The sequence below is a fragment of the Triplophysa rosa genome, linkage group LG4 (genome assembly GCF_024868665.1).
Source record: "Triplophysa rosa linkage group LG4, Trosa_1v2, whole genome shotgun sequence".
Classification (NCBI taxonomy): domain Eukaryota; kingdom Metazoa; phylum Chordata; class Actinopteri; order Cypriniformes; family Nemacheilidae; genus Triplophysa; species Triplophysa rosa.
This window is the reverse complement of record NC_079893.1, coordinates 30915276-30928217: the sequence shown is the minus strand read 5'-3', so window position 1 is coordinate 30928217 and position 12942 is coordinate 30915276. Positions and strand designations below refer to the sequence as shown.

General features: G+C 39.6%; 2 protein-coding genes across 3 annotated transcripts in view; both read right to left on the bottom strand.

Annotated features, from left to right (window-relative positions):
* Nucleotides 1-897: 897 nt before the first annotated feature.
* Nucleotides 898-8362, bottom strand: metrnlb (meteorin like, glial cell differentiation regulator b). Its single transcript, XM_057332076.1, has 4 exons — nt 8133-8362; nt 4515-4912; nt 2508-2567; nt 898-1712 (listed from the first exon to the last, which is right to left on the bottom strand). Exons 1-4 carry the CDS (start codon nt 8213-8215, stop codon nt 1390-1392), a joined length of 864 nt encoding a protein of 287 aa, XP_057188059.1. The 5' UTR covers nt 8216-8362; the 3' UTR covers nt 898-1389.
* Nucleotides 8363-8982: 620 nt separating this feature from the next.
* The window catches only part of b3gntl1 (UDP-GlcNAc:betaGal beta-1,3-N-acetylglucosaminyltransferase-like 1), a 12262-nt gene continuing 8302 nt past the window's right edge, over nt 8983-12942 (bottom strand). The window contains exons 7-11 of one of the 2 annotated variants that reach the window (XM_057332048.1): nt 12225-12349; nt 11217-11352; nt 11060-11128; nt 10466-10540; nt 8983-10211 (exon numbers count right to left, since the gene is read on the bottom strand). In XM_057332048.1, the coding sequence (XP_057188031.1) occupies nt 10131-10211; nt 10466-10540; nt 11060-11128; nt 11217-11352; nt 12225-12349 (486 nt within the window). In that variant the 3' untranslated portion in view covers nt 8983-10130. The remainder of the gene's footprint in view (nt 10212-10465; nt 10541-11059; nt 11129-11216; nt 11353-12224; nt 12350-12942) is intronic. The other variant, XM_057332046.1, reaches the window with a different exon arrangement.

Here is a 12942-nt window from a genome sequence, read left to right as displayed (position 1 = left end):
GAACTTTGAACAATGCCGCTATGACATCATGAGAACAGCGTGTCCATGGAAACAATTATCTGTTGTCATGGTTCTCATGTAATGACAGCGCAGTCACACTCTTGTGTGTGTGTGAGATGTTGAATGAATAGAGGGATGTTTGCCCAGTATCTAGAAGCAAAAGAAACGCTCTCTCTCTCTTTCCATCTGTTTGCTTCTCCAGAGTCTGAAACCAAAACTTTTATGCCGACCAAAACTTTGGTGGAGAATCATTTTCCAGATACATCTCAGACTATAAATCTAAACTATTACAGTATACATCTGAGATTCTGCTTTCTAAAAGCCAAACTCACACAAAATCAGTGCAATATAATAATTATTCAACGATAAAGAATTCATGAAACATCAAATCCTTCCCGCTACGACTGTGAAGTCTCAACGTCTGTCAAAAGTCAGTGCAGGAGTCCAACTTGGCATTCATTTGGGGGGAAAATGCACTAAATTCCAGTTCAGAGACTCTTTGGCCTGAAATATTTTGCATGAAGGATTAATGATCGCTTGGATCTCAAAATCATATGAGGTTAGAAAGTCCATCTCACCGACTATGAAAATAAAAGAGTGAGGATTGATTTCTACAATATACGTTCTTGTATTTATGATAACAAACTCCAGGACTGAAGGGGGCGGTAGATTTTCCAGTAAACGCGCCTTGAAAAAGGGCTTGATTTTAAGTGGCTTGATATTAAACGTTGACAGTTTGACTAAACTTGTTCAGCAGGCTTTTCATTGAACATTTTCCATCATGAAGGCAGTGAAAGAAAAAACTGATCACAGAGGAAGACTTTGCATTCAAACGCACAATAACGTGAAGATTTGGCAACTTTCTCTTCACTTAAGGAGACCCAAAAAACATCACACTTATGAATCATCCACGGTTTGCTTTAATTAAGTAATGGAGCAGAAAAGGCAACTCATGAAAACTATACACAGAACGCACATTTGAGCATCCAACACACATAAACACACAAGAACCCGGTCTGGAGAATCGACCGCTCGGACTATAAACAAAGCTTTCAACAAAAGCACCAAAGCTCTTTTCTCGGCAAGAGAACAGATTCATAAACTCTGATTCACAAGTGTTACAACACACTCTCTTAATATTAGTTTCATATGCAAGAAATCAGGCAACGGAAACAAACAAAACAAAAACTTCTGTTGCTCTAGAATCACAGATGGACAGAATCACCGACCTCTCGAAACCTGGCAACAACATTTCTGAATCAAACATCACTCCAATATTTAAAGAAATAAATAAGACTTTATATTTTACTTCATGTAAATGAAGTACTTTAAGGACCATTAAGATTTCTAGCGTAAGATGATGTGATCGTCCGCACGAGTCGGTTTGTTTCAATCCATGTCTATATGGCACGGGTTTGTCCCCGACTCCAGAGCCGAGCGGTAGAGTTTGAGAAAGTCTTCGTAATGAGGAGAACATCCCACCCAAGCTTCTCCAAACCTCACAGCTCCCGTCAGAAGAAACTCGCCCTGTCCCGCCCGAGGGCCGCACCGCTGCGGGATCTTTACGCGACCCGTCCACCGGCCGCGGCCGCGCCCCCCACCGCCGGACACGAACACGCGACTCTTCTGACGATACATGTCACTCAATGACACCACAGCTGTGATCTGATCTTCATCCTCCTCCTCGATCCTCTGAATACTGCCACGCACCGCTAAAAGAGAGGAAGAGAACAAGACGTTAGATGGACTAACAAATATATGTTTTCACAACTGAACCAAAAAAAACTCAAAAATAAGAAAGCAACGGTTGAAGAGTAAATGGAAAAACATGTTTGAGACTTCTGCGTCGTCAAAGGTTTAGGATGATTTGTTTGTTCCAATTTTGGTTTATACTTTAGGAGTATTTTACTTTACTTTAAGAGTAAAGTCACATCTCTTAAGAGATTCAGAAAAGATCTCAAAAGCTGTTTAGAATTGGCAAAAATGTCCACAACAAAAAGGTCTCAACATGTACTTAAACATTTCTTATCGAGTTATGCTGATAAGTATACGTATAATAAATTAATAATATTGTATAATATTAATAATTATAATATTTATTTTTATATAGATCTAAATCTATATTGTTTTGTCTGTTAAAGCTGTAATTTGTAACGTTTTTGGTTAAAAAAAATAAAAAACTCATACATTGAGCAGCAAGTACATACTTCTTAACTTCTCAACTCGATTAACAACATTAGGATTACAATAATAATTCATAACTTGAGCTGTCAAGTCATGGTGATAGAATCAAAAGTTTACATATTTCATATTTAATTATTGGATATATTGTTGATGAGATGAGATATGAGAACAAGACAAGAAAGAAGACAGCAAAATAAGGACAGAAAAGAGACAAAAAGAATAAAAGAGAAAAGAATAAAAAGAACAGGAGAGAAGAGAGATTAAAGAAAATAAGAGGAGAGAAAATAATGAAAAAGAAAAAAAAGAGAAGATGTGAAAGTTACCGAAGTCACTGGTACACAAGTCCATGAGCACCTCTTCATCACTGCAGCGTTTACATGAAGCTGAAACACACATTATTTACATCAGTCACAGTACATACACACAACTCTGCAATAACGGGTAAACATCAGCAAAACTACTGCTTCACCTATACAAGTCACTGACAAATCCTTCATCTCCCGACTCTCTAATGAAGAAAGTTCCTCCAGACGCTCATGTGCAGTTATCAGACAAGTCTGGATTGTGTCGGTAGACTCCAGCTGTGCCCAGACCTGCTGTGATGTTTGACCTTTGCCCTCTGACCCCACTTACACAACATTATAATCATTACATCACCCCCACCACCACCCACTCCAAACCCCCGTCTGAAGGTCTGCAGTCATGTTAAACCACAACACGGTAGACGTCTGAAGGTTCTTAACAACAGACCCGGCACAATTTCAACAAAATCGCTCCACTTTAAGTATGAACATGTCACCTGAACCAGTAGTGTTGTTTGCGTAGTCAGATGAGGTTAGCAAGTCAACGTTAGTGTAAAATAAAACCCCTATCCCTAACACACACACACACACACTTTTTCTCACTTCAATCCCTTTGGACCAATCGCAGGACGCCTTCCAAAGTAACAGACTGACCGAAAGCGACAGGTGACTGAGGACATAAAACCTCAACAGTTCATGAATCTGACGCATCTTACTCAAGAAAAAACATGTTTTTCGAAAAGCAAATCCCAGGAATTGTGTAGATTACAACATTTAGTGTTTCATTACACACAAAACTATTGTTTAACCACAGTGACGTCTCAGTCAACGGCCAATAAAACAGGATCTTTCACACGAAAGCGGCCAATCTCAGCTCAAGAAGCGTTCGACCAATGCAGAGCTCTGTGATTGACAGGCTGGTTGACCCGAGCGTGACCTCTTGATTAAAGTTTATTTTCTTCTGTCAGATAGAACATGGGGTCGGGAGCGGCTGGTCTTTGTGTCTGTGTTTCAGGATTTATGAGGTCATTTTACTACCTTCCTGAACTTTCATCTGAGTGACGACCGCTTGACAGCGATGTTATTCTACTCGACTCTCCTCAAGGTCTCCTACACATCTCTTTCACTCATCCTTGGGCGATGTATAAATGACATTCAAAATGAAGAAACTTCATTTAAACGTTATATTTTCTAAGAATCAGGTTGGTGGCACGACCTTCTTTAACTATGAGACGTGATCGAGACTTCCAAGACATTTCATACAATGCAAAAATAAAGAAAGGGTCAACATTTGATCTCTCAGATTTGATTTCCTAGGCAATGTCATTTTGACATTTTTTACTTCAGCCCACGTAAACGGAACAACTACACAAATAACTTGCAACCTTCTCTGTTGAACATAGATGGCGATAGAGAGACAAAAATGACAAATTGTAGCTTTAAAACCCTTTGATGCATGAATTATAACCTCAGCTAGCTATGGATTTTTTTCCCATGTGGCATGAAAAACAAGATTTTTGACATATATTTTCAAAGAAATGTCCAGATGTCGAGTAGACGTGCAGATTGTTTTTAACTGTCCACTGTAGTGACCTCTATGCATGCATAAAGTAAAAATAAACTAATTTAGCCATAAAAACTGCATATATGATAACTGTATCTTAAGGCTGAAGTTGCGCACCGCCGGAATTTTGTAACCTCGCGTACAAAGTACGCGCATGTGGCGCATGCGTATTCCATTTCTTGCAGTAATTAGATTAAACACCAGGTGGCGGCAGTGTCCTGGGAGCATCTATTCACGGTAGTAAAGAAAACCTGACCCCTGTAGGCCTGGAGAGGTATTGCAATATGTCGCAATGCGCATGCGTCAATTCCCGTGTGTACGCGTACGAGTCGAAAGCAGCATACTTTGCAAGGCTGTGTGTTCGGCTGTACGTGTAAAAAAAGAAGTATGCCACAGGCATTACGCACATTTACAAAAATACAAAAAATATAATTCTCATCTTTACCATATTTCTATGTTTTTACCTGTGGGCGAGTAGAGCTCATTTCCCGTCATCTGTGTCGAAATCAACTGATACTGAAACGCCGTGATTCTCTTGCTGATGTCCCGCTGTGCGGTCGCCTCCACAAACAGCGCCCCCTCCTGGAGACTGAAGCAGCGCACGTGACCGGCGGCCTGCTCCGCCTCTGACAGCAGTGGTCTCAGCTCTCCGGCCCGCTCCACGTACAGCGCGGCTCCCTGCGAGTCAACGTGAGGTTTGATGCATGCGTGCAGGCGCTCGCCATGTCCCGCAGATGTCTGCAGGTTGGGTCGAAGGTTAACGATGATGGCACCTGTGGGATAGAGCCACTCCAGAGAGCCTTCGGCACAGCGCAGGTAAACCTGCTCCACGTCCCGGGTGTGAGACTCGTGCGTCAGACCGCTGCCAAGAGAAAACAGATGGTTATAAGTTGGTTAGTAAAACAACGCTAAAAAAACACAAGAGAAATCCATGATGGATGGGAATGTGTGTGAAATGCTTTCTGAAGGGCGCGGAAGGATCCGGCTATGTCTGAAATCGCAAAAGCAACGCAGTTTGATCGTAGCTTCTGAAATCTCATTGGTCAAAAGTTGCCCAAGTCACTCATTTCAGTTTCACAACAAAGCAGTACTTTCTGACACACCCTAAACCCTAAGTGTGTAGAGTGCACTACAGGGAGCAACCTGAGGTTAAGTGTACTGCTCAAGGGCACAATTTTAATCGTTCACGGCTCGCTACTTATGAGTCAACAGTGCTTCGGAAACAAGCCCCGAGCTTCAACCGCGAGATCTTTAAAGCCTAAAAATGGGTGTTCGGACCGAACGTGACCTCTCGAGAAACAAACTCCTCCTGAGGAGATCTTTCAGTCGAATGAGGAGAGATGTCAAAAGATGGCGATAAAGGGAGAGTTCAACTAATAATGAAAGTTCTGTCATTTTTTCACCCTGATATGGTTAAAAACGTAACCATATCGTATGCGTTTCTTTCTTTAGTGGAACACAAAAGAAGATACTTTGAGAAATGTCACAGTGGTTTGTGTCCACAATGGAAGTCAATGAGGTTCAGTGTTGTTTGGTTATCAACATTCTTCAAAATATCTTCTATTGTGTTCCGCAGAAGAAAGAAACTCACACAGGATAGAAATGACACGAGGATGAACAAACAATGACAGAATTTTCATTTTTGGGTGAACTGTCACTTTAAGTCAAAAACTGTTGCGTGTTCATTCTGTTCTGAAGCTGTCATCCAGATGTGACATGAAAGCGATGTAAAGGGAACATAACATACAAGTGGTCGTGTTTTTAAGACATGATTATAACGTTTGTGTCTGTATCTGGACTCAAGACCATCTGTGTTCAGAGGATCAACAACGCAAACTCTTCAGAACCCTAGAATAAAGACCACTGCTTCAAAAAATATAAAGACATAACAGTTAGGATGGTTAGAAAATAACGACTGAATGTTTATTTTGGGTAGAAGGGACCTTTTTAAGAACTGCAGCAATGGGGTTCATAGCCTGCATTAGAATTAAACTAATGCGCTTCTTTTGGAGGTTTGGTTTCTATTCTGAAATCAGGGCCAAATGTCCTCCAGAGAAAAGAGCTCAATCCCACACGCACGACCCCCGATTCCCCCATTTCATCCGGCTTGCTTTTAATTAACGTTATTAAACCTTTTCTGGAGCCAATTAAGCTGTGGAGTGTGTAATAGAGGCCAGATTCACTGCTGCCTGCTTCAAAGACTGAAACAAAGACCAAAAGTGCAAGAGCTCCTACATGCACAGACCTTTCCACATGTTAAACACAGCTAATGGAGAGAGAGAGAGAGAGAGAGAGAGAGAGGGAGAGAGAGAGAGGGAGAGAGAGAGGAGAGAGAGAGAGAGAGAGAGAGAGAGAGAATAATTTTACGCGAATTTTACGCTTTAATAAAACATTTTACGCTCATTTTTGCAGTAAGATCAATTGCTTAGTTACAAGCAAATCACTAAATTTATAAATTTGTAGTTTAAACGTTTATAGTTTCAACCACTTCGTTTTGACTCACTGTTCAACTGAATCATCAAACAGAACCGAACGTCTCATTGTCAGCACATGTCCAATGCAGTGTTGCCAACTTTTGCAAGACAAATAAGCAACCGCAGCTCAAAAAACAAGCCCAAAACAAGCCCAACATTATTCATGATCATCAATGTAATTTATTATCAATTATTTATTATTAATGAACGAGCCTGGGTCATTTTAAATTGACACTACCCTGTTTGAAAAACACAAACATAAATTATTTTACAAAAATTAATTGCAAATCTCTGATGTGAGCAGTATAGGGAGAGATGGAAAGGAGAAGATATAATGACCACTTAATATAGCTGTTAAGTAACATAACACAGCCACACATTTATAATAAAGTAAAACTGAACTATATGCATTTGATGTATACTTTTTTAAATTATATTCTGCAGTGATCAATACATTTATTTAATACAATAAAAATGTTTGATGTTTACCTTATAGCCTAATAAATAGGGTCATCCCTCCCTACCCCTTTGCTGCACCGTTATCAGATCTGAACGTTTCGTTCATTTTCTCATTTCATTCTAATCGTGACAGATTTAATACATTTAGTTTAGTTGGTACAGGAAAGGAGGCGGTGTGTTTGAGGACAAATTAAGCTATTCACACGTGCTTAGGCTTGAATAACGCTGTGTAGCCAAACGCGCAGATCTACACTTTTAACATTTTTAATGATGTAGCCCGGTTATAAAATGCTTTTTATCTTTAAGTGAATATTTCATCTGTTTAGTATATTTACCTCTGATTACCCAAAGCGCGCCGATGATTACGTGAAGAAACCACTGTAACATTCTTGGCTTCTGTACGTTGTGTTACGTGCTTAGACATGTTGTGTGACCTCCTGCGGCGCCGCGCAGACCAATCGGCGCGTGACATCATAGTACCGCGAGAGTGATTCGACAGTAGACGTCTCTGTATGCTTTCAAATAGCTCTCGCGGTGCTGTGATGTTATGCTCTGCCGCATGTAGTACAAAAAGCCTACCTTCGAGCAGACAGTGTTAATGGATTGAACAAAACAGCGACCATAGATGTAAAGAAACAAAGTTGCTTGTCAGGTTCAGAACAAGCAACCATATTTTTTAAAATAAGCCAAAAAAACCGCAACCCGCAACAAGTGATTTTTTAACGCGACTTGACAGAAAAAGAAGCCCAAGGTCGCGTATTATAAGCGGACTTGGCAACTATGGTCCAATGTAAGGGCATGTCCGGACTAAACCACATTTTACATTACAACGTGGGCCTAATAAAAGACATCATAAATTGTAAAACGAAGAGTAGAACTCATTAAAAAGTCACATTTCTGAAATGTAGTGCTCGAGTTTACAAGAAAACATATTTAATCTAAAGCTCTCAAAGCAAAAATGATGATCAAGTCTTTTAAAATAATCCAATGCACGACTGAAATAAAATAAATAAATATGTATTCTTACTTTAAAATTAAGCTTTAACACATACAAATATAAATAACTCCACATCGTCGTGAAATGTACACGAAGCTACAATTTAATTATTAAAAAAATACTAAATAAAGATAATGACTTAAAATCCTCACCTTCCCGTCCAGTTGCACTGGTCACTGGAGTATTGCGCCGATCCAATCAGAACTAAAGCTGATAACACAGTTACCAAAAACATCCTTTAAAAGCCTATAAGATCTGCTCAATGAATCATCAAACTACTTCATGATCTGTTCATGAGGTGATGCACGAGACCTCAAAGATGAATCCAGAATCAAGCGCTCGTGTGTGTGAGTCCGAAACCCGACAGACACTGAAATGAAACCCGCAGATACTTTCACCCACACGCGACAAACCCACAAACCACGCCTCCCGTCCGCACTGACACGCCCACACTGCGAGTGACGCGTCGAAAATAACTGTACTTATAAATCAAATGAGAGGTGCAGTAAACGTTTGTACAGTCACTTCTGCAAAAGACACTTATTATTACAAAATTACGCATAATATTTATTGTTTTCTAGATTTATTGTAGTTGTATTAATACTTCGAAATGAGCTTTTATTTTTATATTAATATTTAATATTATTATATATTATTTATTATTTTGGTGTTTCAACTTTTAACGTTTTTGCTTTATATAAGTTTACATTTTTTTTAAATAATATTTAATCGTTATATTTAATTTCAATTAACAAAAATGTTAAGTTAAACCCCAATACATCTATAAATATACATGTTGCCTAGCCATTCATTTAAATTAAATAAACACCATTAAGTTTTAAGACATGCTCTTTACAAAAGACTTTGTGTGCTACAAAAAATACATACACTTTAAATATACAATTGATGTGTAAACACTAAACACATAAAACAAGATATTACAACTAAAACGTTGAGTATGATTCACTCAAACTGTCAAGCTGAATAAAAAATTGTCACGCATAATATACCAAAACTAAAATAGCTGTAAGGCAATATTTGTGTAATGTGTAACACCATAAGGGGAGAATGAGAGGTGTGATGTGCGTCTGGACATTTCTGTGATCTCTACACAGACATGTTTCTTTAAAATGGTGCAATGACTCCAGCCTCCATCTCTACACCATCCTAAATATTTATAGGTCATGACCTCTGACCTGACCCCTCACAAACACACACACCTACAGCATGCTTCATCACCTGGAACACGTCAAGACTGATGACAGAATGAGCGCGCACACACACGCACACACACACGTGCCCGCTGACCTCAGATAATGTTTTAATGGAACACACACATTCCAATCTCTCTCTCTCAAACACACAATCTAAAGGAAAATGAATGACTGTTGAAAAGAAAAGAGATAAAAGTATCCTGACCAATCACGACGAGACCGCCGTGGCCTAAACCTGACATTAGTTACACACGCACAACAAATACCCTAATGTCTCTATAACATATGATTAGTATTTAAAAGACAACAACATAATGTTAAAACAACACAGCCATTCCTTTAAAAAGTTGTTTTCTTTCTTAAAATGACTTTCATTGGTGAAACCAGCTTGATTCAGTCATACCACTTCTGATTTAAAACTGCTTTCTTAAAAGGCCAGTTCAGACAAAAATAAACATGTTATCATCATTTATTCACCACAAAAAAAAAAGTAAAATATCACTGTACTTCTTCTGTGGAACACAAAAGAAGATGTTTTGAGAAACATACAATGGAAGTCAATGGGGTTTTGCCATTCTTCACAATATCTTCTTTTGTGTATGCAGGTTTGAAATGACACAAATATTCAATTTCGTGTAAACCTTTCATTTAAACGCACATTAAAACCGAACCCGTGTTTCAGTCTCTATCGGGCAGTGTGTGTTTGTTCTGATCAAAGCCGAGCACGCCCGCGGGAAACGGTTCTGTGAGACGGGTCACCCAGAAAAGAGGGCGACACGCGGGCCATCAGGAATGCAAACAAACGTCTGTGTGTGTGGGTTGAAGACTAGGTGCTAATAGTGATGTGAGAGGTTTCTCAAGGCTGGTATTCTGAGAAGTGAAGCATGAACACATTCCCAGCTCTCTCTCTCTCACACACACGCTTGTGTTTCAGATTCAGTTGAAATGGTAATAATGTTTTCCCTCTGTTAACTGCAGCGAGCGCAGATTCTCCTCCATCACTCCATCGGTCATGTCCTACAGAGACAGAGACAGAACCTTCTTACGAAACCCTTTACCAACATTTCACCTCAAAATAAAATGTAGAAATGTGTGTGTGTGATAAAATCTCATCCCGTTGGAGTTTCATTAGGAAGAAAAGGCAGTGATTAATATGAGCCTTACAGACATTTGGACGGTTGTATGGGTGTGTAAAACAGTTTTGTGTGTATTTCCAGACGTTGAATTATGGTCTCGTCTGAAGACCCGAGGGCTGAAACGCATAAACTCACCAGTTTCACACACACTATAAACGGAGGAGATGCCGTTGTGAAGTGAAGCACGGGAATCTTGGGTTTAGGTCGTTCCTGAGAGATAAAGAGAAAATAAATGAGTGAGTGTGTGTGTGTAGTGTGTTTGGATAACATTAGTGTGTGTGTGTAAATAACGTTGACACTTTTACGATCACTTATCAGTAGTTACGGTTCTGTGCATGTTCTTTAGAAGATTATTTCTCTTTATCTTTATGAAACGTTTTTCTCAGAAGGCGAAGGACGTATTCACAAGTAATCTGCCCGTGCTGATGGTTTCTGGCAAACTTTTGGGTTCATGTGGCTAAAGGTTGATTTGAGAGGAAACGAACGACCGAGAGTAATGTTGTATGGTTTTATAAACAGCTGTGGGCTCGTTTCTGTCTAGACATTAAATTTGATTCATTACTTGTGCACATTTTGCATGTACGGGATGTTGTGCACCATGAAAAGTGGGAGAAAAGACCTGAAAGGTTCACTTTTGAGCACCGTCGATGTTAAAACTGTATCGTGAATTGTAACTGAAGTTATTTTCACGTTTACTGTATCTATAAATCGTACGTCATTGTCTCTTACCTGTGACTCCTCATACGTGTAAAAGCCCTTCTGGATTTTGTTTTCGTCGACGTCACACAACGCCTTCACCTGCGTTTACACACAGAAACGCAAAAACACTCAAGTTTCTCCGAGACAATCTTGCATAATTCTGTCGAAACATGCGACGGTGTATCACCTTCTTCTGATTGGCCGGTGTCAAACTGCGGTAGAGCTTTCGTCCCTGTTTCCCAGCGTTCCATATGGTGAACGATTCCCATTGGCTGAGCACTCGCTCCTGCAGGAAGTCCACGCGGAGGCTCCAGATCGTCTCCCTGAATAACAAACACCAATAACAAAAATCTATTTCACCATATCGTTATGTTACTATTAATAAAACAACTTGGTAATGTTTTCAAATGAAAATGCTTTTATTTTCAATGAAACTTTTGTGAAATTGTATCTGTTTAATATGACAACGATTGATTCAGGTTGGGTCAGTACCCAACGAGTGGATTCAGAAAGTGACTTTTGAGCGGTTCATTACTCACAAGAGTCATTTGTTTGCGAGTTAGATGGTTGGGCTGCAGATTTGTCAGACAATACAATATAAATATGTTGTCTACATATTGTCTTTTCCTCATGAATTCAATTTTGTTAATAATTTGGGTAAACAATTCAGCAGCCCGAGGACAAATGCACAACTGTAATGGAAAAACAAATGAGATGTTTGTTCACTCAGTGTGGATTTGTTTGTGTTGATGTGTTTATTTTGGGGTTTTATGATGCCAGAGGAATGTACAAAGAGAGCATTTAATGTTCTTTAAATAGCACAAAACATCATTTCGCTGACCCAATCTTCTTATTTCTTTTCTATTAAACCATACTTCAGAACCCATGAGGTCATCGCACACACAACACACAGACGCACACGCACACAACATTGTGGGTTTGAGTCCAGCTGTGGACTATCGGACAGACAGCGAAAATGTGTGAAACGTTAAACACACAGAGCAGAAACATTCTGCTCATTCCACACGAGATCAAGTGTCCCGTGAGAACACCAGGATGCTGGAATAACCCTGCTAATCGTTTATGAACACACACACACAAGTGCTAAACCTCAATACCGTCACTGAATATTTACAATTTTGCATACATTTCATTGAATCGATGTTTATTCATATTTAAGTGATTTGAGTCTTACTCCAGAACAGAATGTGTTGCCGCGTGTTCATGATATCGATACACCAATAAACACTCATCTACTCTGACCACGCCCCCTCCACGACGCAGACTCTCGTAGAAGAACAGCAGATCTTCCGGAACGCCCTGAGAGACAGAGAGAGAGAGAGAGAGAGAGAGAGAGAGAGAGAAAACAGTATGGCAGACTATCTGTACACAGTGACAGATGAAAAACTAAGAGCCACGTTGACAAGATCCAGACTCAGTGGACACAAACTCACTATAGAGACGGGCAGACACAGACAAACATGGCTTCCTTCCTAACAGAATGCACAAAATACACGGACATACGGACAATGTTTTATGGAAAAATCAAGTCCGTACACCAGACGTTTGAAAGTCTGTCAAAGGATGAGAAAGTGGCGTGTGTGTTAGGAGAACACAAGGACTGCTGTGTGTTAGCTGCCTGTCACAACACAAGAGAAAACGATCAATCTGCTCTGACCTGATGCTTCCAATATATCTTCATAACATTATTATAGCCCTTTATTCTGCTTGTTTAAACTATACTCTATTTCTGTTTTTATATATTTAACCACTTTAAGTTGCACTACATACATAAACACTTTATTTTATTTTATTGTATTACTATAATTATTTTTAGAGAGAGAGAGAGAGAGAGAGAGTGAGAGAGAGAGAGTGAGAGCGAGAGCGAGAGAGAGAGAGAGAGAGAGAGAGAG